The sequence below is a fragment of the Dipteris shenzhenensis genome, chromosome 2, assembly GCF_047967505.1.
Source record: "Dipteris shenzhenensis isolate YYH24624 ecotype China chromosome 2, Dip_SZ_1.0, whole genome shotgun sequence".
Classification (NCBI taxonomy): domain Eukaryota; kingdom Viridiplantae; phylum Streptophyta; class Polypodiopsida; order Gleicheniales; family Dipteridaceae; genus Dipteris; species Dipteris shenzhenensis.
The window spans coordinates 44826914-44851805 of NC_141597.1; the positions used below are offsets into that span (position 1 = coordinate 44826914).

Consider the following 24892-nt stretch of genomic DNA (forward strand, 5'->3'; position numbering starts at 1 on the left):
GTTATCAACAAGCCCTAGTTTCATAGGGCATAAGGACCCTTTGACATGGAAATATGACCATGAGGGTCACTTTATTGGTACGTTCTTAATCATGACCATCCATTATTGATCATAGTAATATGTACAATACAAAATTTGTTGTGCATGATAAGCCATAATGACATTGCCCATTATTTAAACAAAATCATGTTTGTTCTAGGATGAAGTAAAGTAGGAAGGAATCATCAGCACCAAAGTCGGCTAGATCAAGGTGGAAGTCCTAAAGAATGTTGATTTGCAATATTATGCATTCACGCGTGGGGATAACGAAGACATATCAATGACACCATTTTATTGTTGAGTCTAATAAAGGTATACTCCATTGCTTGCAAAGTCAAATAATTTCTTGCAAGTCTCCCTCTATTGTATCAAAGGCATTTTGAGATTGCAATTTGAATGAGCCTTTGTGATATTAAAAGATTTTAGGTAATTAAGACCTTTTCTTGATAAAGTAGATTTTGTCTGCAAGTAGCATCATCTATAGAGCATTATAAAGTATTTCTATTGGACAATGATTGTGTATCTATCATATATCTTGCAATGTTGCTGCACGCTACCTCAAAATGACATGTGGGTTATGTGTCTCAATTTTGGGGAAATGGATTATTATGTTGCTGTCTATTTCACACAAATCTCATTATTTCACAAATGGAATTTCATTGATCATGTTCTACCAGTACCTTTCAAGAAAGTGTTGAATATTGCCACTATTTGTTTTTTCTAAGCTTTAAAGAATATTGTCTCTTTTTGTCTTATCTAAGTTCCAATGTTTTGATCACCTACCAATACGCTTGGTTGTTTGTTATGATGACAATAGCTATGGCATAGGGCATCGGGTTGTACTCTAGTTAGAGATGTAGGCTCAAGCATGGAAAGTAGTTCTCTCATTAGCTTAGGTGAGGAGTATAATTGTTGGTCATGGTGGTTGATGGATATTTGCACTTACATCAAGAGTTTTAAGGGTAAGAAAGAGTCGTATGGTTTAGGAAAAGGTTGCAAGGTTTAGAAAGGAGAGTGTGTAGAGAAGTCTAATCTAGGGTTGCAAGGGTAGATTAGGAGTGTTAGAGCACACAAGCACATGAGAGTGGAGTGAATAGACTTCTATGCTAAGCACGTGGTAAGGGATTCCTCTCTTTATGATGAGAATGTGGTAAGGAATTCCTCCCTCTATCTGAGCATGCATTAGAAATTTCTCTCTCTATGCTAAGCAAGTGGTAGCTTGTAGGGAATTTCTCTCTCTATGGTGTGACATGTGGCACGTGGTAAGGGATTCATCTCTCTATGATGAGCATGTGAATTCCTCCCTCTATCTGAGCCTGCGGTAAGAAATTTTTCTCTATGAGCATGTGGCATGAAATTTCTCTCTCTATGGTGTGACATGTGGTGGGGAATTTCTATGGTGTGACATGTGGTAAGGAATTCCTCTCTCTATGTTGAGCATGTGGTAGGGAATTTCTCTTTATATGCATGTGGTAGGGAATTTCTCTCTCTATGTTGAGCATGTGGTAAGGAATTCCTCTCTCTATGTTGAGCATGTGGTAGGGAATTTCTCTTTATATGCATGTGGTAAGAAATTTCTCTCTATGATGAGCATGTGGTAAGGAATTCCTCTCTCTATGCTAAGCATGTGATAAGATAAGCGTGTGATAAGATATTCCTCTCTCTAGATCGTAAAGAATGCTATGGATAGAGGCTTGAGGCTGCTAAGGTTAGAGGTTAGTAGTTAGTAGTTAGATGTTGGAAGTTAGTGGCTAGAGAATGTCAAGATAAAATTAACCCAAAACTCTCACAAAAGGAGATTTCTATCTTCCCCTTGAGAGGATAATAGTAGGAGAAAATTTTCCCGCAAGATGAAAAGATAGCATGGAGAGGAATTGGTCAATGATATGAGAAACTTCCTTCCATGGATATAAGAATTTGAGTAAGGGATCCTTGGAAATGAGGAGGAGAGAAAAAAAGAGGGATTCATAGTATATTCAATTTAGTTTCATGCCTTTCTTTGTAGACACAAGTTTAAATACAATCACTTTTAATTAGACTGTATAAAACCATTTGACATCTATAACAAACCATTTGACATTTGCCAAGCCTCTCATTTCTAAGAGCCCTTACTCTCCAACTCTTTATCCATGAAGCATAGTCATGGCTTGAGGTTTGCATAGCTACTAACAAAACACACAGTGATTACTATAGGTAATAAACCTTTGCCATGATTGGAGGTACTTTGTCTTTCTAATAATGGACCTAAAATGCATTTTGGGGGTAGCATTTCTTTGAGAAAGTGTATTTGCTCATCAACATTGTTGCTTCAAGCTATAATTACTAATAATATGCCTTAGCATTGGTTTGATAAACTTCATTAAAGGCTATGATGAATGATATCCTCAATTGTTAGCTCTTAATCAATGCCAATAAGCTTGAGTTTGGAGAAAATTTTGCAATGTTTAGAGGTGTACTTTGAAGCCCAAGGATCAAACCCACATCTTGAGCTTCAAAATATATTTGATTAGTCACATAAGATTTTGTAGTTATAAGATTTCAAACTTAATACCATCTCTTCTTGTCTTCTTGTGTGCTCTACAATGCAAGGATCACTCCCACATCTTGGGTTGCAACATATATTTGAATCTTCATAGTTATACGATTTCACAATCCTAAGATCTCAAATATCAAGGTAGAAGGTAGAACTTAACACCATCTCTTCATAGGCACTATAACCTTAGGACGACCAACCTCTAGTTACAACAAGAGGTTTTTAAACCTCTAGCTATGTTTAAGGTTGATAGCATTTCTCTAGCCTTTAACAAAAGATCAATAGCTTTTTCCTAGGGATTTCAAATCTCCATCCACAATGCTAGAGGTGATCTTGGCTTGGAGGTGGAGTCTTTGTACATGGAAATAAATGTCTCTCTTTATGGACAAGCTATAGTTGTGAATTTTCAATCAAGTTTCATTTGCCTTTACGACCAAGCTCACTTTTGCATTCAATCAACTATTAATTGACTTTTGGTTATTAGATAATCCATATTCCTTAATGGTTTGTTCTAGAGAAGCTTTTGCAAGTTGAGGACTTTTTTGTGGTCTTGTGTGTATACTTGATGCACTCTATATACCCAAATTCATCTTGAGCTTCTTAATATATGGTTAAGTTTATGCAATGTTGTATTTGAAGAGAAAGTTTATCCATTTTACTATCCTCAAATTCTTCAAAGTATTTGAAAATTGACAAACAACCTTCCTAAAGCTATCCTAAGGTCTCTTTTGAGAATTTGGGTTTACAATCCTCCAAAACCATACTAGGATTTGTATGCAAACTTAGACTTCATGGTTTTCACTTTAGTACTCCTTGATAGTGTCCTTGTAGACTTTTGAAGTTCAAGAAATATGAAGTTATACACCTTTGGCCTCGATTTGATGTGCATGCTGTCTATGTAGCCCTCGAGTGGATGCGTAAAAAATCTTTATCCTTACCTTCATGTGCCTGCCTCATCACTTGGACAAAGTATAGGGAAAAAGGTTTGTGAGTCCAAGAAGGACTTTATAGTAGGTTTATTTAGTCCATGTTGAGTAGTCTATTTAAGTATGAAGAATTGTCTTGCATAGAGGATGCAAAGTTGAGAGACGGAACAATCAAGCAAGAAATGATGAGAGCCCAAGAGATGAAAGTAATGAGAAGAAGAACTATGTGTCTGGCTGCTAGGTAGACGACCTTGAATTCCCTCCCTTCTTTTCCATTAGCGTTGTCTTACTTCTATTGTAGATTTTGTTGCAAAGAACTAAAATGTGAAATTGTCTTATAGTATGAAATGTTGTGCTATACTAGTTCATTTTTATTGGTTGAATTTTTAATTGGATTATGGGTTTACAAAATTCAGCTCTATGGTTCACGAGTTGCTTAATGGAACTATTAAGTGAATACATAAGCTCCTTATAGTAGAACATTTATATAGTGATGGTAGATAGGATTGATGCATAATTCACTTAGGATCTTGTCATGCCCCCATAGTGTTCACCTTCTCACCTTAGTAAGACGAACATAATGAAGATTTTTCAAGTTTTTACCCATGGTCATAATACTGCTCATTTTGAGGCCAAGTAGTCGATCAATCATTACCCAACTCTGCTAAGCAGACAAACTATGAGAGATTAGGTGGTGTAAGAATCATCAATATTTGGTGATCATTGATGTTGGACACTAGGTTGTTGTGAGTTGGTCCAATGGCAGTGTTATTTATGCAAAATGCATGTATGTGTCTTGAGGATTGGTTTGTTGTGTGATGTAGACGATGTGGTCTAGAATGTCAAAGATAAGTAGTTTAGGGTCAAAGAGAGTAGCCAAATTGTTGGCAAGATGCTAGAAAGTTTATTTTAATACAGTGCCACCAGGGCCTGAACTCATGCACGCTCACACACACACCTACCACAACCACTAAGCTAGGATCCCATTGACAAGATGCTAGCAATTTTGGTAAAGTTTCAACCAAGGAACTGATGAAGTCCAATGGTGGAGGCATGCACCCAATGAGGAGAAGTAGACAATGGTATAAGACTAAGCACACAAAGAAACATGAGAAGGCCCAAAGTGACTTCAAGAGCTAGTGCAACATCACAAATGAAAACTTGAGCTCCTTAGACTTCCTTTGTAGTGTGCAAATATATTCAAAGTTAGCTTTTAGAAATGGTTATTTCCAGGTTAAGCAATTACTTTGAGAGAGTTGGTTCTTATGTTAACAATGCCTGTCATTGATTTTATGCTATGCAAAATATTTATTTTAGCTTCTTTGGATGAAATAGTGGGTGTCAACATGAATGCACTCTATAGAAGAAAGGGGAAATTTAGCTTGACTCCACCCCATGATGTTGCACATGGTTAAAAGTGAAACTAGCAAAGGATTTCAAGCAAACTACGATTTCCTTCCGTTCTAGGATGAAGCGGTATTGTTTTGCGATAGACTTTTGTTAATAGAAAAAGTAATTTTATTATCTTTTTATAAATATACTTTTATAAAAAAAGTGAATTGACAATTTAGAACATTCTTTTGATGAATGTGTTATCTTATGTGAATTGCCTTGGATTTGTATTAGGCTCCTCTTAATGGTAAAAATAAGCCCCAGATTACGGTCATTGTGTTTGTGGTGCATACATTGCCTTATTTCAACCCATTGGAAATGACCATCCCTATGCCCCTTCTCATTCTTAGCATAGCTTGGCCGATGTTTATCTTCGAAGGCCCCTCCACATGTAAAGGATCTAACTGGACCTTATTGAGGTGTTGGTCAACTTTGTTGGATCTTGTTAGAGGATTGTGGATATATTTGCAAACAGCATAAAGCATTGGGTCATATTCTATTGAGAGGAGGTGTGAAATGTGAATAAATGAAACAAGACGTCTAATCACGGAAGGGGTCTATAGATAACCATTCCATGGGATTTTAGGGTAGGGTTTGAGGATTTAGGAAAAGGTGGAGTTAAAAAAGCATAGGAAATGAGAAATGAATCTCAGAGGAGGTAAGGGATTTTCATACTCTAAAAATGCTAATCTAGGAGTTTTGGGTTGAGAAAAGGGTCTCTCTCTCTCTATATATATATGTGTGTGTGTGTGTGTGTGCACGCATGCACATATGCATCCTTGCAGGTACATACATATGTATGTAAAATGGTCAATTGACCACATATTAAAAAACAACTCACTAAATGAGTCGCAATAGGGAAATGATAATAATAAAATTTTGTTGAAGCATAGAGTTGATAGTCAATTGTTGTAAAAAAAGAAACTAAGTATGTTTGATTTAAAAATATGGAATTGTGATAATAAGGTATAAAAGATAGTCGAGTCTTCAAGAGAAATTCCTTATGAAACGAGGTGGACACTTATTTTGAGATAATAACATTATCAGGTTTATCCAATACTGTTCAGGAACTAATGTGGTATGTAAAGGCTTTAGCTTCTTCCAATTGGATGGAAGCGGGTACATGATTGGTGGATGTCATTAAGAAGTAATGTTGGTCAATCATAATGTTGATTGAGCTGTTTACGACCATAAAAACTTGTTGGGCCTAGGCTTTTTGGCATTTTCTTTATTACTCCTTGGGCCTCAAGGTTAATTTCTAAGGGTTATTTTTTATGGTTCATGGCTAATCATTTAGAAAATGGGAGCCTATTTTCATTCTTTAGGCGCTTATGGCTCAAGATTTTTTAATTGGCAAGCATATTTACATATGGTAATTTTTCTTCATCTCTTGCTAATCAAGATCGTATTATTGCCATGTATTCACCGGAGAGGAATCCAAAGAGTGCTTTATGCTTGAGCTCATGTTTCACTTTGCTTCGTACACTCGGTCATCATTTTGGCAAAGTCTCAATAGCAAACCCTTTATGGGATTTGGAGAGGTCATTTTCATAGTGACATGCTTTTTTTACTTTACGCTCACACTCATTTTTTATAGCATTTTGATGTGACATGCCTTTTATTTCTTCACATTTTTGTAAAAGGAGTAGACACTGCCCTTGAGCTTCATGAAAGGCAAGTGGTAAGACCCTCCTTTTGAAAGGCTTTTCCCAAGTTATATCACTTTATGATTGTACGATACTTCACCCTATTTGTATTGAGGGGGAGAGTTGAGATTTAGACATCAAGATGATTGGAGGGAAATAAAATCCACATTCACATGGTTGGTGGATGTGGATATAGGATAGGATTTGGATTAGAGGATGAGGACTTGGCTCCTACGTTGGTGGTCACCCCCCTTGTATGATCTAGATCACCTAAGCCTTCTTGTGATAAGGTTGATAATCAAAGACTTCCCTTTGATTCCATTTGTGTGTTCTTCCGTCGTCTTCTCTCAGCCTCTCCTCCATTGTGTACTCTCCCTCCAATGAGTTCTAACAATGATTGCCTTCATAAATTGGAGCATTAGGGAGATTTAATTAGTGTTAATGTAATCAAAAATTGCGATCTTGAGAGAATCCCAATTGGATCATCAAAGAGATATTCTTATTAGTGTTAATGTATTTAGAATGCTCAATCTTCAATATCCCTCACGAGATTTATTTCTACATCATCTCCATTTTTCACATATATAAGAGAAACAATAACCTTCTAAATTTCTTGTTCCCAATTGAGTCAAATCATTCTTTGAGAAGTTAGAAATAGAATGTAAGTGGCGAGAGTCATTGATTTTCTTATAGGCCTTGTTCTTGGACCAAACCATAGTCCTCAACTTCACCTCCCAAAATACTTTGAAGGAGTAGAATGAGATATAATCAATGCATTAGTACTCTAATCATGGACACAACCTATTGACATATTCATATTGAGGGGAAGAACAAGATTAAAGAGAGATTCAATTCTACATCTCTTAATATTTTACCCCTCAATCTGAATGTGTTAATATGTTGTGTACATGACTAGAGTACCAATGCTTAATTGTATCCTCATTCTCGTCCTTGAAGTTCTAGTTCTTAGCAAAATCAACGACAAACATTACAACTTCGCTAGGAAATTTCTGAAGTAGCCTTTAGCTTGCCAATTTACAAAGAAGTTGTAGGGAACCAACATTTGGAGGTGCTCCTTGAGCATTTCTTGTGCACTTTGCACATTGTCCTCCTTGCACAATACGATCTTCCTAGATTTCTTCTTCCCTACATCGGTACACTAGCATCTAGATTTTCAAAAACCTTTCCGTTAACATTTTGATTTGTGCCAGACAGGTCGCAAGGATAAGGAGGCATTTTCTCAAACCCAAACCTTTGTGATTTCTTGTGAGCCTATTTTACCTTTTATTTGATGTCCACAAGGCAATCTACAATAGCATGCCTTACAAGCTTTGAGAAAATGCCAATGTGTAGGGAAACATAGTACCTTGAGAGAGACAACACAATCCTTTTATTTGCACTACATGTTGTGACTTCCAAACTGGAAGAGTTTTTTTCCCTTTTCAAGATGATGAGACATTAACCAATCGAGGAACAGATTGGTAGCTATTCAAAAGTTATGTGGTAGAAACCAAGGATTACATATTTACGTAATCATGCCACGTTTTGCATGATTTACATTTGTGAATATCCTTTTCATGAAATCCTGCACGCAATGACGACAAAACTTTGCTGACCTAAAAAGAACTGAAAACTGGCTATGTACTGCGAGTACTCTACCATTTATCATGTATATGTAGAAAAGTTTATCGTTGACAAACAATCTAATATCATCAAAAATGTCTATAAAACTAGCTTGTAATGCTAATTGACAACTATGAAACACTTGCCTGATGAGGAGTAAAAGTTTAACTTCAGGCCTATTTCCACCACTAGCTAAGAAGGACCACTGAATGATTTTAATGTAAGTATGCATTCCAATTTGGACTAAAGGATATCTAGTTATGCTGAATTTCTTAACATGGTAAAGATGCTTGGAATTTAACCCCCAAGAAGTTCGTCCTGTCGTTCTCATGTTTAATATGAGATTCAACATGAAAATCACGTCCAAATTATAGTAATATACTTCATAAGACTAGACTATATCAATTTCTTACAAATTAATTCCTCTCTAATAATTGGAGGACAAGTATAATAATGTGAGCAACCTTACTAAAAGCTCAATTTTATATCAGGATGTTATGGTTTACTGTTCGCTCAAACCATATCTGACCATTTGTTACCAATTTGTTATAAGATTCACATAAGAACACACCAATTCTCTTACCTAACCTGCTTTCATCGATTCACAGAGAAAGCACAACACGATCCATCCCTTGATTGAGATTCTCTTCCAAGTGACATTCCTAAGTAAATTTTGTGAAACAAAAAGGGTCTCAAATAATGGGACGAACAGATGTGTAATCCGCTTAAGGAACGGAAAAGGTGCCTTTTCATTTCAGACTGCACATAGTGGACCGTTGGCCATACTGCTGTGATAAGCCCAGATCATGGGTAAGCCCGTAGTATCTTCAATAATAAGAGGATGAGAGATGAAGATACAGCAATCTGCAATGCACAATGCCAAGACATGGAAAAAGAGAGACAGAGAGAAGGAAAAGGGGAGGGAGGGGTTGAGTAATACAACCCAGATCTGATCGAATTCAAGCATGGAGTGGTGAGGCAAGACGGAGAGAGCTGGGAAATCGTGTCAATCCGCAGCTAGACTAAGTTTAAGCATGGAGAAGTTAGCTTCAGACAGAGACACAAGGAGCTGGCATTGCCTCAAAATAGAAACACCCACATCATTGGAACTCAGAGGAGGAGAGTAGAAGATAGGAGGGACGAGAAGTGGAAATGGGCACCAGGATCAATTGTGATTTAGCTCTATGCATACATACACAGAGACACAAACAGACACACGCGCTGTCTGAAAATCCAAGACAGCAATCACAAAGCTATTCAAGGATTAGACCTATAAGTTGGAAAAATAAGCTGAGAGCACACACACTCACAGAGCTGGCATAGTCTGGTTCATCTTCCTCGTTGTCCCCCAAGGGGGAGAAACTGGAAAACTTACCTGAGAGCGCATACACACATTCACAGAGCTGGCATTATCTGGAAAAGGAGCAGGAGCTGGTTCATCTTCCTCGTTGGGTAGGGAAGTGAGATGCAGGATTAAGCTTGAACATGGAGGAAGAGTTAGGCTGCGCACACAGAATTGTCTGAAAACCGGACAGCAGCAAAGGCAAGGCTATGGTGGTGAGCTGAAGCATGAACTTAAGAATGGAGAAGCAAGCAGAGCATCGTCTCAAAATGGAACAGAAGGTGGAAGTTAGCTGCACGAACAGAAAAAACAAAACACACACACGCGCACACACAGAGGACTGTCATTTCCTGGAAAGGATCACGAGAGGAGGGAAGTGGCTATGGCGATGACGAGAAGGAGAAGCCACACGGGATCCATCAGCAGAATGGAGGAGGCACTGCAGGGCTCGCCGGTGCCGCTGAAGCAGCCTTCATGCTGCGACAGGGCCTTCCCACTCGCAAAGACATAGGTGGAGTTCGGACCTCCATCGCTGAACAGCACTCCCCAGTAGTAGGGACTTCCCCCTGAGTAGCTTCCAACCGCCACCCCAAACTCTGTGTGGTTCGCATTGTCGATCACGGATTCGCTCTTGTTGGAGCTCCCTATCAGCAGATCGAAGGCCTCGCTCGCCTTCACGTAGCTGCTCTGGCAGTACACCAACGCGCCTGTGAGTGACGCTACCGTCGATGGCTCTACCCCGCAGCTCGCTGCGAAGGTCGTGTTGAGTAGATCTGGCGGTGGCCTCTCCTTCCCCAACTGGTCGCACGCTTGCTGGAAGTCGTGGACATACTGTAACGCCAGACAGGCCAGCCCTGGATTGTCCACCAGGCTCGGGAGCTTGCTCGCTGTGCGGTTGCTGTTGATGAGACTCGCTAGCTCGTCTGCAGGATTGGCTGCAACAACACAAGCAAAGAGCTCGTCAGATTCGAGCATCTAGCTCCTCCCCAAAAAAAAAAAACACAGGCGATCTATTGCCGATCTATTGCCAAATGGAGACGGATCTTTAGGCGCATCGCAGAAGAGTGAGCTTCGCCGATCCTTGGCCAGCATTGCGGGACCGAATACGTACTGTTGGAAGCTGCCCAAGCAGAGCTCCCCAACGCCGAGAGGAAACAGAAAAAGAGGGGAAGGTGGAGCTTCGCCATAGCTGTGTGGGCAGGCTCGTCGCTCGTCGCAATGCTGCTGCAATGCAGCCTAGTAGGAGGCGAGGAGCTCCTTCCAGTCCCTTCGCTAGATCTTGCTCACTCCCGCCGCCCTCCCACAGAGTTCCTCGCCAGTTCTCTCTCTCTCTCTCTCTCTCTCTCTCTCTCTCTCTATCTGTCTCTCTGTCTGTCTCTCTCGCTCTCTCGCTTGCTGGATCAACTTCGGGCTCCTCACTTCCCCCCCCACTGCACAGGAGATACGACTAGGTCCATCCTGCACCAAAAACGCTACTGTGGTTCTCCTGTCGCCAGGCGAAAGCGAGGGACCTACGCAATTGCTGGTCGCCAAAGGTAGCACAGCGATGTTACAAAGCTGTGATGCACCGACAGGCAAGAGATTGCAGGGAGGGAACGAAATCCAATGAGAAGGACGACAGCGAGAGGACAGCAACTGGCTGGTGAAAGATGTAGGCGATGGCGTCCAGGGAGGTCAGCTCAATCTACGTCTTGTGTAGGAGAATACTTGCTGGTGATCTAAGTAGCTCTATACTTGGACCTCATCCATCACACATGGGTTACCTAGCTGCCCTTGGGGTTTCAACTCAAGACCAATAAGGGTTTGTCGCCCCACGTGGATGCCAGGGTAGGTTCACCCGTGGTGAAAACCTCGTTGCTCCTCACGTCCTTACTCTCGAGTTTGGGCCACTAGAAAAACTAGCTTCTCGTCTACAAACTAGGCTTGTGTCTGGGTGGGTAGGTGAGTTTGTGGGAGGCGGGGACGGGGAGCATGGCCCTTTTGCTTACCACTCACAACCCTCGTGTTACCGGACCCTCACACATTTAGGTCAATGGAAAATCTATCCAGGCTCTCCAATTCAAACCCCCTGTCACCGTTCCTCACGAGAGCCTTTCCTATCACCACATCGATGCATGCCGTCCGATGTGGCAACTTGTTATGTTGCCTGGGAGGTCCGCGCTCCCTCTCATAAAATGCCTTTTTGGAGAGGCATCCTTGCCTACTTTCCCAACACTATCATGATGAAAGGTTCCCCTTTTTCTAGTAAAGTATGTCATAAATGGCTATGGCTAGGGACCTCACTAAATTTTTGGTTCAAAGGATGCATTTTGCTCTCAAGAAAAAATTCCAAGGAGGTAATTCTAGTTTGGAAGTACCAATCCATAGCTTTTTCTTTAGGAAGTACTAGTCTAGAAAGTTCAAGTGGAATTCTTGTTTTGGAAGGCCTAGATTGAAAATTCCAAGGTAAGGGTCCCCTAGACCATGACATTAGGGAGGGCTATCATTTGGAATTTTCAACAAATGAGAGGAGCTTTACTAACTAAAGGAAAATTTGGTTGATCCATAGGTCACTGTCATTCCTGCAAGCCTCTACTGATTTCCAGAATCCGAGGTATCATTGAAGCCTCTAACAAGTGAGGTGTCAGGAGGATCTCTCCCCTCATGTCCCCTCTACACACACCCTCCCCTTTGCTTTCCTTTCCCTAGTTCATCATGCCCATGATGCAAACATTGACCTCTCATCCATGGCATGCACACTTCCTCAAACTCACGTGAGACCCCCCTTCTCACCCCTCACTGTTTGGAGGCTTTTCACCATTTGTAGGCTTTTAAGGCCAATGTTGCCCTCATTTAAATGGATTGGTGTTTTGTAGTCCAATATGTTTGTTCCCTTTCGAAAACCATTTCCTTGGGGGGTTGTAAGACTTGCCCTGCTTGCTTCCAATGAGCCCTCTTTGGGTTCACACAAAATTGACTAAATTTGCTAATTGTTGTGGCGAACTTAGGACACAAGTACCAAACTACCAAATAAATGAGGAACTCAAACCCTCCAAGAAAATGTAGAGATTCTAAATGTTGAGGGGGAGTTTGTCATTGTTATAGGTGCTAGAGCCCTCCTAGATATTCTCAAAGATGAAAGAGTGATGACCATTTCGAATGGAGAAGGTTGAGTGGTTTTATTGGAAGATGTACTTATCCTCATTATAAGGTGGATTTTCAAGATACACCCATGGATATCCTTTCTCTCAAAACGTTAGATTTTGAAGGAAGATGTAAATGTAAATGTTTGGTCCAAGTCTATGTATGGTTTAAAAAGCATTCTAGTGTCCTATTCAAGATGGGTGCTACGCAGGGATCAATTCGTCTTTATGCCTTCAATTTGACTTAAAACCTTGCGATAAACACAAGAATGCTTAGATGATGAACTAGAAGCTTTAAAGTCTAACAAAATGGGTTTATATCCTTGAGAATTAGCTCCCAAATAACATCTACCACTAGATGTCTACGTGTTGTTCCACCCATAAGAGGGTTGGCTTAAAATACTATAGACTTTTGAATTGGATACATCTCTTTCCAATATCATGTATCTCTAAGCTAGACATGTAAGGCTAAATGGAACTTGCATCCAAACCCAATTTAGACCCCACACACATGCATCCATGTAACTCATGTAGAAATAGAGTTGTATGACAATCTAGTGGCGTGATATATTCACACCCTTTGATCAGCCTTCTAATGCAAGCATAGGAAGGTTGCCTCCAAGGAAAAAGATATTACTTGCAACTCAAGCCATGTTTAGATGTGCATGAGCTAGCTATACCTCTAGGTACCCCACATGTTTATATAATATATATACATGGAACTTGCATCCAAACCCAATTTAGACCCCACACACATGCATCATGCATACTCGTGTAGAAATAGAGTTGTATGACAATCTGATGGCATGATATATTCAAACCCTTTGATCAAGCCTTCTAATGCAAGCATAGGAAGGTTGCCTCCAAGGAGAAAGATCTTATTTGCAACTCAAGCCACGTTTAGATGTGCATGAGCTAGCTATACCTCTAGGTATACCCCACACACATGCGTCCATGCACACTCATGTAGAAATAGAGTTGTATGACAATCTAATCGCAAGATATATTCACACCCTTTGATCAAGCCTTCTAATGCAAGCATAGGAAGGTTGCCTCCAAGGAAAAATATATTACTTGCAACTCAAGCCCTGTTTAGATGTGCATGAGCTAGCTATACCTCTAGGTATACCCCACATGTATATATAATATATATACATGGAACTTGCATCCAAACCCAATTTAACCCCACACACATGCATCATGCACACTCATGTAGAAATAGAGTTGTATGACAATCTAGTGACATGATATATTCAAACCCTTTGATCAAGCCTTCTAATGCAAGCATAGGAAGGTTGCCTCCAAGGAGAAAGATCTTACTTGCAACTCAAGCCACGTTTACATGTACCCCACATGTAAGTATATGTGTGTGTATGCATTGTTTCTAGACCTTGCCTAGAACTACATGTAGCTTACTCAAGAGAGAGCTATAATGAAGTGGAACCACATTGTTTAACATGCCTATACAACTATTTGCATTTATACCCATCATAAGCATACACTACTACAATCAAGTTGTAACAATACCTTGAAAATATCATAGTGTAGTTTCTTCTTGTTTTCCTTGGGGGATTACTTTATATTTTCTCAAGTCACTTTCTTCAAACTACCCATTTCTTTAAAAGGTATGTGCTTGAGGATTCCACATTCTAAGGTATACTATATTAAATCATAATTTCTATCATGGTGAATGGCATTATTCCACTGGAGCTCTAAAGTGTGAGATAACTATAGCATGCAACACCTTTAGTAAGTATATGCATTACTATATGTTGTCAATTAAAAAGGAAATTCACCTTTTATGCTAAGTTTACCAAACCCTTTTAGAAGATTCTTTTTATAGAAACGTTTCCTAAACCCTTTTAGAAGATAAGAAAGAATTCAACAATTCCTAATGTACATATGTAATGCTGAAAAAAATAGCCTCTAATAGTAACCTAGCTTGTAAAAAATAGATCCTCTTAGTTATTTTTGTGTTTTCCTCAAAGGCAAATTAAAGCTACCCAGCCTCCATATGTAATTTTTTTTCCAAATGAGAATCCTCAATATTGAAGAAATTTGTCGTTCCTATATATCAAAGTTTCTCATAGATGTATATGACAAGGTTTAGCAAGAATGAAATGACACTTCACAAAATTTTCTTAAAAAGATAGCAATTATAAAAATAACTCATTTTGCATGTAGCATCAACATAGTTAAAGAGCTATAACTTGTTTAATCCCCAAAACAATTGCATTTAGCAACATCAATATTTTGCTCAAGAGATTAGAAAAAAGTATTTCTTATAGTTTCAAAAAGAAATAATTTATTGCCTTTGGGTTTCCATCAAAACCATATGGAGGCTAATTCTATACAACTTCAATCATAGGAATATTTGCACCCTCAGCCTACACTAGACCCTAAGATGTGTCGAAATTAGAATCAGATTCCTGCTAACAACAAGGTCCTTTCACCTATAGAATGATGGCAACTTCACGTTCAGCAGTCACTTCACCCTTGAAGAACAAATTGTTTCTTACCTCCCACACTGCGATCATCACGGCTGCACGGATGTAAGCCCAATAGGTGTCAATAGACGGCAATAGATGAGCGTCCTCCCCTAGCAAGACCAACCTCCAATTAGAACCTAAGTAAAATTGGCCATTAGGCCCGACTCGCGCACCAATTGCTTCACTTTCATCCACACCTCGCGAGATATCTAGTAGTGCTAAAGCATTGCCCTATTGCATAAGGGGAAAACTGATGAAATAGGGAGATGTTTTGCTAATCTTGCCCGCACTGGCATCCACTAATGGAGAACTTTTTGAAGCAGAAAGCGGGCCTTCCCAGCCACGCAACTCTTCCAGATTGTCTAAAGATGTTGATGCCACCAAGCCTCGCCTCTTCTCAGAGACCATTTCTTATTTAAATACTGAAATAGGGGGGCTTCCCATAGTAGATGATGGTACATGATCTTCGACAAAAATTTTCGGGAGCCACGTCCTCCCATCACCCATTCATCCTCCCTCCATGAACCAACCAAAATTGTGTTTGTCGGCCAGTCTTTCAGGATCATTTCTAGAACCACTAGAAGTAAGTCCCTTTTCCCTAGACTGAGCTTAGCCTGACTCTCAATGTGAGCACTAGACAACCAACTGGCTGATCTCTCATCACATAAATCCTCCAGACTCTCAGACCCTTCCTAAAAAGGTTTTGAGCTCTCACCATGTCGTGAAGACCAAACAGCTTGAACCTAAAAGGGGTGCTCCACCAAATACTCTCCTTCATGCCCGCTTCACCTCTAAGTCCTTTGTACCCTTTCCAAGCCAAGCATGTAATACCCTCTTTCCAAGCGACCACTAATCCTGCTATCAGATTTGACCCATGCATAGAGACAAAAAACTAGAGAAGAGATGATGATACCACGACAGCCCACCCCAACTCCCGACATCGCTACCTTTACCATTTTCTATAAACAACTACCCACGGGGAACACCCATGAAAGAGACACAGAAGCCACTTATAGATCAGCAACCAATTACGAACTTTGATGTCAGGCAACCCAAGTCCCCGGTGCTTTCGACGCCTTCAAGGGGCTCCAAGGCATATAATGCATCTTTCTTTTGGACTCACCCTCATCCCAAAGAATCCTCTGAATAGCTTTTTGATATATTGCCAATTGGACTTGGAGAAGTTTCAAAAAGTTGCCACATAGGCAGTGGTTGCTGAGAGAATATGCTGAACCATAAGGATTCTTGTGTTCCAACCTATAACTACAGACCATTCCAAGCTTTAAGCTTTGCCTTTACCTTTTTAGCAAACCTCGTAAATCTTTGCTTGATTGTTATGTTGAGACCTAACGGGGGCCCAAATACCTTACAATTTCACCTCTAGGGATGATTTGAACTTGAAGATCTCTTAACCAAGCCAGAGGGGGGGCACAATTTTGACCTGAGGCCAAATGATTTAGCCCAGCTGCATATTGAACCGAACGCTTTGCAAAAGCCTTTCAACACCTCCATAAAATTCTCAACACTTTCCCTATCCTCAATGGAGAACAACACCATGTCATTGGTGAATAACTACGTGCTCAACTATTCACCCGATGGGAGCTGAACCCCTCTAATTTTTCCATCTGCAATAGGTGTTTTCAAGGCATGAAACATGGGCGCTGTGCATACGGTGAGCAGCAGAGGGGATAGGGGGAATCCCTGTCTTATTGACCTCCTTAGATCATATGTTCCACTACTCCACCATTCAGGTAAAGGATAGCTGAAGCGTTACCAAACAGAGTGGATACCATCTTGACCAAATCCATACCAAAACTGAGCTTGGTAATTTCTTTAAGGATAAAATCCCACCTTTACCATATCATAGGCTTTGTCAAGATCGACGAATCTCAATAGGATAACCTTTTGACTAGAAAAGCAAGCATTGTCCACCTAGAGACATGTTTAGAATGTTGTCGAAAATATCTCGGCTCTTGACAAATCCACATTTCTCTTGATCGACCACATCCATGCAGTCCCCAGCCACACACATGGGGGGATTGCTGCCCTATTTGTGGGCCGTTGTGGAGAAACCTGCTGTGGGTTGCGGTTTTAAGCACACACACTTTATATTAAAAAAAAGTGAAATCACACACACACACACACACTCATCCCCTTAGGGACCCTTGTGATCTTTGGGTATACAGACACTGTGATATCCCTTATAAGAGAGATAGATAGTTTTCAACTTTATTGATCCAGACATCTCTTAATTGTAATGGGAACGAGCTTATATACCCCATCTTTATGTGGATACATCACTGTCATTGAGCAATATGGCTCATTGTCATCAAGGCCCAAGGGGGAGGCTAAGGCATGGTATTTTATGGCAAAGGTATCATTCTTTGACGATCCTTGTAAACTTGGGTTTATTGACACTTTGAAGCCCATCCAAACTTTATTGGCACCTTCCTATGTCACTGAGTAACTTTTGCAAGAGTTGACACTAGGAATTTTCAAGCATAACCTTGAGGGTTAGCCCTCTTCAATATATCATTAGGGGTACTGTTTTACATACCCATGATCTTGTGGAAGTAATGGAATGTAGAGGGGGAGTAGGTAGGAGACTAGTAGTCTAGTTGTTTTTTGTCACTACTTTGCAAAAAGGTCATGGAAAATGTTGCATTAATAAATATGGTGGAGTTAGGACATCAGGGTAGATGGTTTCTCAAAGGCGAGTGTTTCACTTGGAAGAAACATGTAAAGTGGCCTTGCACTTCTCCCTTTAAGATAAATACTTTTACACTATTCCTTTGGAGGCCATATGGTCTTTTGCTTGGCAATGAGAAGCTTGGACTTTAGAGCCATAAATCCTTTTGCTTGCATCCATCTTGAGGAGATGGAGTATATCATTGCAATGGTAGAATCCATCTATTCATAGAGTATTCAACTAGTGAATTTCAAGGCATTTATACTAAACTCAAGGTAGCAGGACTTGAAGCACTGCTTGAGTTACTCAAACGAGCATTTGAGCAATGTTCAGAGATGGCAATAGCTTTTATGACACCCAACCTTAGCCAAGTAAGGGCTTTCATAGGTTTCTTGTTGCTATTAGGAATTTCCTTTCTCAGAAATGAGAGACCATGACTAGGTCTACGACTCCACTTCTTCTAAAAACTCCTCCCTTCTCACCTACTAGCAGGGATACTCTATCCTTCTTGCCAAGCATTAAGTCTACGAACCACAGGAGTGCCCCTTCTTGCCAAAGTTGAGATACGACATTCCACTAGGTTCTTGAATTTTTGCTTGATCTCAAGAAAACAGAGGGGATGGACATAGATATGGAATTTTGTTTGATCAATGGACTTGTAAGCAGGCCGTAAGGAGCTGTCATGCTCTTTCTATTGACTAGATTCAAAGTTTTGAGTCCCTCTTTTTGCAAGTACTATTAAAGCACAATGGTTAGCTTCAACATTTTTGAGTCCCTTTGTCTTTCTCACACTATGGATCAGCCTCAGCCTTTTCAGATTCTAGAGCTTGCTTTTTGGGTAATACTTCATATTTGAAGGCTATGAACAACTCAAAGGCCTCCTTCATACATTTGTGGCTTCATCATGGACGTAGATATGGAATTTTGTTTGATCAATGGACTTGTAAGCAGGCCGTAAGGAGCTATCATGCTCTTTCTATTGACTAAACTCAAAGTTTTGAGTCCCTCTTTTCAAGTACTATTAAAGCACAATGGTTGGCTTCAACGTTTTTGAGTCCCTTTGTCTTTCTCACACTATGGATCAGCTTCAACCTTTCCGGATTCAAGAGCTTTCTTTTTGGGTAATACTTCATATTTGAAGGCTCTGAACAACTCAAAGGCCTCCTTCATACGTTTGTGGCTTCATCGTTTCAAGACATAAGACTTCTTGTTAAGAGTTTTAGCTTGCTCTATGACATATATTATTGCTCCTAGCCATGACCACCTCGTGATTGTTGCTTGTCATGCTTAACTCGTTTTGGAGTTCAACACCCTCTACTTGTCAGTGTATGTACTTTAGAGGGAAAAACTAGCAGTCGTTGTTTACTGGAAGGATGTTTTCAAGAAGTTGATTGTGAGCACCTTTATGTTTGAGCATACTCAGGATGCACTAGGTACATCAACTGGCTTGTAGAGGAGTTTATAGGCCGTCAAGGTGACTTTTTGGTTGTTCATCCAAGTTTTTTTGAATTGCAAGGCAACCAGATTGCCTTAAGGATTCCTTGAGGATGACCGGAGTCTCCAAAGTGCCTATGGGGTCATCTACCCTCATGTCGACATGTTTGGGGGTATAGTAAAACTCTACGTAATGCTCATCTTTGCTTGTGAGCAGCCTAGTCTTCAGTTGCAAGTCCTTTTTGGTTTTTTAAATCTTGCTAGTACTCAGTATCCATTGCGTAAGGGAACTTACTATTCAAAGTCTTTCAACATGCATTAGAAGTTCATGAGAAGGCTACACTATAGCTAGCATATCTTGTAATATGCCTAATTCAACGCTTGACCTAAGTTTGAGCTTATGGAATGTCCCTCATAGACTAGAATGAATGGAAAAATCAAGAAATTTTTCCTTTTCCTGCGATACATTTTTGCATGCCATGATACTTATAATAATGGACATCATAGTGGACTACGTTGAATACAGTTGGATCTTTTATGCTGCTTGACTTTACATTGGTCAATAGAAAGTTTGTCTACTATTTGGGATGTACCAAAGACCACCCTTGGAAGTATAGAAACCATTCTCTTGACTTTTTAGAATACATGTCTTGAGTTAAGACATTATTAGGGGTATGCAGGTTCATTAGAGAAGTCCCTAATAAAGGTTGATTCCGTGCAAGGTCACATATATCTCTCATGTATATCGCAGAGATTTTGGTTGCTTGCTTTTTCTTACATGTGAAATGCTTTCACTATAGTTGCATATAAATTTTTACTCACTTTTCCCTATGTCTTGCTATCTCTTACGTTGTTGGTCCTTTTGATTAGCTGGTTGTAGATCTTTACGATTTGCAATTGTCTGATGGAGACACACATTTATAAGGACTACACTAGTAACTTAGACACTTATACGTAGCTAATATGTTTAGTCTTTTTTATGTTTAGATCCTTTAAGTACATTATGGAAAGTTCCCTTAAGATGCAATCATGGTTTCATCATTCTTTTGTCACTACTAGTTTCCTTTGATTGCCTTGCCTTTACATGTAAAAATTGATAAGGCCTAAGGAGAAAGGGTCTTTTAAGACTAATGATGTAGAATATCCAACATGCAAAATTTGAACTTTTCACGGATTCAATATTACTTTGGTCATTGAAAAGTGGGAGTTCTTTGTACATGGGAGTTCTAGGATCTCTTTGGTGAGTTCCTTGGATCTCTTTGTACATGGGAGTTCTAGGATCTCTTTGGTGAGTTCCTTAGATCTCTTGTGATAAATGAGCTTGTTTTTGTGTCTATGAAATTTGTTTGTGGGAGTTTTAAGATATCTAGAGTGCCAAGGTTTGATTATTGCTAATCTAGAGTGAGTGACATGGATAACAACTGTATGCTAGCATTGCCACGACATGAAATGGGGAAGCTTATGATGACTACACCCTAGATTTGTAAATACATGACATTGTCTACTACACCCTACATATGTAAATGCATGTCATCATCTTTAATTAAAGATATAGGCAAACACGTAATTCCCACTTACAAATTCATGTGCAAATATTGGTGGCCATAAAAAGCACTTGTATATCCTATTTTTTCGTGTGATACATATAAAGGAAAAATATATTTTCCCATTAAGGCATTTGAAGTTTGGTATCTTTAACGGTCCAATGCATTTATGCCCTTTCAAACAATTATCTAATGGCAAATAATTATAAGGCCGGATCTTTCTACCCTTTTGAATAACTTTGAATTTGGGTCCACTATTTTAGTTGTCAAAAAATGCACCTTACATCTTGGCCACCCTTTTGGACATCCCTTTCCACCCACTTTTCTACGAGTGCATAGTTACAACAAAAGGCGTGCAACATCCATAGGTCAAAGTGCAACCAAGTCATGATTCCCCTCTTTTACTTAGTACTATCCTCTTAATGGTGTGAATAACACAAACCATAAACCTCTCATTGGATGGCCTTTTGTAGTTACTCTCAAGCATTCACGTTCTTTTATGTATCCTAGCTCCTTTGGAATTCTCGCCACACCCACATCCCTTGTGAATAACTCTTTCATGGCATACTGGCCGCCATAGCATAATGTATGGCTTCCTCTTTGGCCACATCTTGCACTTTTTAACCTATAAATTTGCCCCAAGGTTATTTGCTAGGGTCCTTCAAAGGGATGGTGGATACCTTACTTACACCTTTACAATTAAGGATTAAATGGTTGTCACAAATACTACCACGATGAAATGTATTGTATGATCTCATTGTTTAGTTGATATGTGTAACACCATAGTTTAACACTCTTCTTTTATATTTACATTAGGTTTTCCTTAGTGCTTGACTTTCCTTGGCCTTTAATGTGTACTCATGTGAAGGATGTTTATGCCATAAATTCAGAAGGAAGAGGTGAGAGGCATACCAAAAAAGAGTTCATACTATTAAAAAAGTTTATGCTCAAGGTTGAAGCACTATAAGCACGTATGATGGTAATGCCATAAAGACATACCATACAGGAATATCAAATTATATTTTTGATTATAGCTCAAATTCTTTATGGTGACAACAATTTTATTTCTATTCCTTGTGCAATCATAAGTCTCCATACAAGGGGGTTACTCTTAAAAACCCATAGAGCATGTGTATTAAAATACCCCTATATTAAAATTTCACCCTTTCTGTAATTCTTCAATGCCTTCCATATGTGTACTTGTTTGGATATCGAATCTAAAGCTCCCCACCATGTATCTAGAGGAAGTGGGCTCCTATAGGTTAATCCATTCAAATCAAAGTAAAATCAACGACAACATTACAACATCAATTTCCATCACGCAAATGTACACAATAAATATTTATTGACTAGCCATTCCTAATTACAATTGGTTTACTCAGTACATCGAGCATGTATGATGTTCCTCTAGGATTTCTCCTTAGAGACTTTAACATGTAAATAGCATGAAAGTCCCCCAAGTAAAAGGTCCACCTCTACTAAGCAAGGTTGTTAGGCTAAATGTAGCCTTTAGCTCGTGGAAATCATCATCGTTGTAACCAGGAATTTCTAAGAGGACAACATATTGCTTCCAACCCTTTAAGAGTGTATTGCTTGAGATCAATTCGACACACATGTTACCTTAGAGAATTTAAAGTTAGCATATGTAGAATAGGCACAAAAGAGTTTTTCCTTAGCCAATAGGCGTTTATGCATCAAGAACAAAAGTCTCATTTATCTAGAAGTCTTAAGTGCAAGTGGTACTTAGTCCAATGAAGTATCCCTTTAAAATTTTGTTAAAACCATGAAGATATATGTGGAAGAGGTGTGAAAAACATATTTTGACAACTTGAAGATTTGCATGTTAGGATTACTCCCACACTTGTGTGTACCTTAAATTGCTTTTATATTTCCCTGAGCCAAACAAGATAAGCATCCTCATTAAGTTGAATATCTTAAAAAATTGTATTAAGTAGTGGCTTTTGAAAATGAATATTGGGATGGAAGTGGGCTTTATTTCCATGGTTGCTTATTGCAATGAGGAAAAATAGGGTTTACTAAGACACATTGATCTTTAATGCGTAAATGATTAAAGGGCTTTTCCGTTAAAGTTCATAAAATGGGGATTTGTTCTAGATATTTGTAAATATTCAATAACTACTAAAAGACAGTCATGATCTCAAGGGGCTTTCAAAGATATAACACTCTTACAAATGGTCCTTCAAGCATTTGAAGAAGCCAAAGTTGAAATCTCAATTGGTTCGACAAAATGGGCACATATATGAGCATATATAACAATAAGTACTGAAAAGAAAATTGACATTTCATAGGATAAAATGCAAGGCATAAGGGAAAAAATCCTGATGTATATTAGCAAAAAAGATTTCCTATAGTTCGAGTAGTGTAAAGCATGTGTGATGAGACTTCATATAGTTCAACTAGTGTAAAGCATGTAGATGGAATTCCACAAAGATTGTTTAATTTTAGACATTCCATATGCATCAAGACAAGAGCTATTTTTTCATTTTATGAAACTCCTCTCTTTCTAGTACTTATATGTGTATTGCTCTTTCAAGGGCTGATGGTGGAATCTATAATCTTATACATGAATCTATTAAGAATGAAGTGCAACGTTAATTTTTTGAGTTCTCCCAAAAAAAGAAGCCGCCTGAAGTTATAATGCCATAACATAGAGCAAGATGCATGTTTCCTTGCTTAGGAAAATGTTTAATATCATTGGTGGTGTATGACTTCAAAGGTGCATGACTTGAGTGAAAGGAAGAAATCATGGGTTGAAAGGCATGGCATTGTATCATGTGGGAGTCAAAATTCATCAAAGCCATCAATAAAGCGATCAATTGGGAACTTAAATAAAAGGGATGAGAATGAGACAAATGAAGTTTGACAACATACAAAGGGAAGGGTAAACTCAAATGAGTGTGGTTCTTAATGCTTTTCTTAATTTAAAGTAGAAGACCATGTTTGGTGGGCTATGAGGGGAGAAGGATACATGAAAATGGCATCTTTTGATGGAGATTCAAGCTATGGAAAGAAATGGACACGTGGGTAGGTGGAGCACAAGAGGTGGTGATTATTTTGCTTTTTGCTCTTTTTCATTTGTGCCTTGTTGCTATCCCATGCCCAATGTGTTGCCAGAAAAAGAGGTCAGTGGAAGGTACAAGGTGCCGTCATAAAAGGGGTATGAGCTATGGGAGGAGCATATCAAGTGCAAGGCAAGTGCAAAAAGGAGGTAAAAAAGTTGAATAAAGCTTAATAACAAAATAAACAAGCTACATGTCGATCAATACTTTAGATTGAAGCCAATAAGCCTTGATGAGTCCTTGCCCATGTTCAAAAGATGAACAAGTGCTCTTGAGCACTTCACAAAAAGGGGGAAAAAGAGAACATGAGCACATTTATTTGCTAAAAGGCTAAATGCTGAGATGGTAGCCATAAAATGCTTTGTCGTTGCTTTCAATATCTCCCTAGTTCTCCCTCGGAGCCTTAGTGTGCATTGAAGAGCTTAAGGAGACTTGTGGTGCATACATGAGTGGTTGAATGCTTGCCATTTTCTCCTGCATGACAAGGTGGTTGAATGGTATTTGCGATTTTTGTTATGCAAGAAGGCTGGCTCGAATCAAGTCACATTGTGAATGCCACGACATAAGCTAGTTAGGACGTTGAGTGCCATTTTTTTTGGGGTGAATACCACGACATAAGGCCCAGGAATTAGGAAGATGCAAGAGAGGGCCATGACCTTGAGAGGCCGACTTGAGGCTATGACTTAATATCTATAAACCCTAAGGGTCATGAAAGAGAAAAATGAGAAGGGAGAGATAGGTTGGGAACATGTGTGGATTGTAGTCTATTAAGAAAGTTTCATTTTGGATGCTATCGAAATCCAGGGGCACATGACAACCTAAAGTTTACCGGACCCTATCGGATTACATGCACATGTTTAGATTGAAATCCGAAAAGTAGTGTTCTTCATTTCTATTGGGTACCCTGCTCTTAGCCGGCTGAACTTTGCCAAAAGTGTTGCATGTGCCCACGGTGAGAGAGAGAGAGAGAGAGAGAGAGCACATGTGACTTGGACATTGCATCTGTTAGGAATGCTGTCTAGTGGATGCTATC

The 24892-nt window shown here is 39.4% G+C and overlaps 1 protein-coding gene across 1 annotated transcript; it reads right to left on the reverse strand.

Annotated features, from left to right (window-relative positions):
• Window positions 1–8870: 8870 nt before the first annotated feature.
• Window positions 8871–11092, reverse strand: LOC147904824 (ferredoxin-like protein). The gene is made up of 2 exons (XM_087395667.1): window positions 10613–11092; window positions 8871–10436 (listed from the first exon to the last, which is right to left on the reverse strand). The coding sequence occupies exons 1-2, from the start codon at window positions 10686–10688 to the stop codon at window positions 9862–9864; spliced, it is 651 nt and encodes a 216-aa protein (XP_087251793.1). The 5' UTR covers window positions 10689–11092; the 3' UTR covers window positions 8871–9861.
• Window positions 11093–24892: the final 13800 nt, after the last annotated feature.

Excerpts from the sequence above, each read along its gene's own strand:
- LOC147904824 (XM_087395667.1), bottom strand. The coding sequence starts at position 10,688 with ATGGCGAAGCTCCACCTTCCCCTCTTTTTCTGTTTCCTCTCGGCGTTG. Across the intron at positions 10,437-10,612 it reads TGCTTGGGCAGCTTCCAACA|CCAATCCTGCAGACGAGCTA; the intron begins GTACGTATTCGG and ends GTGTTGTTGCAG.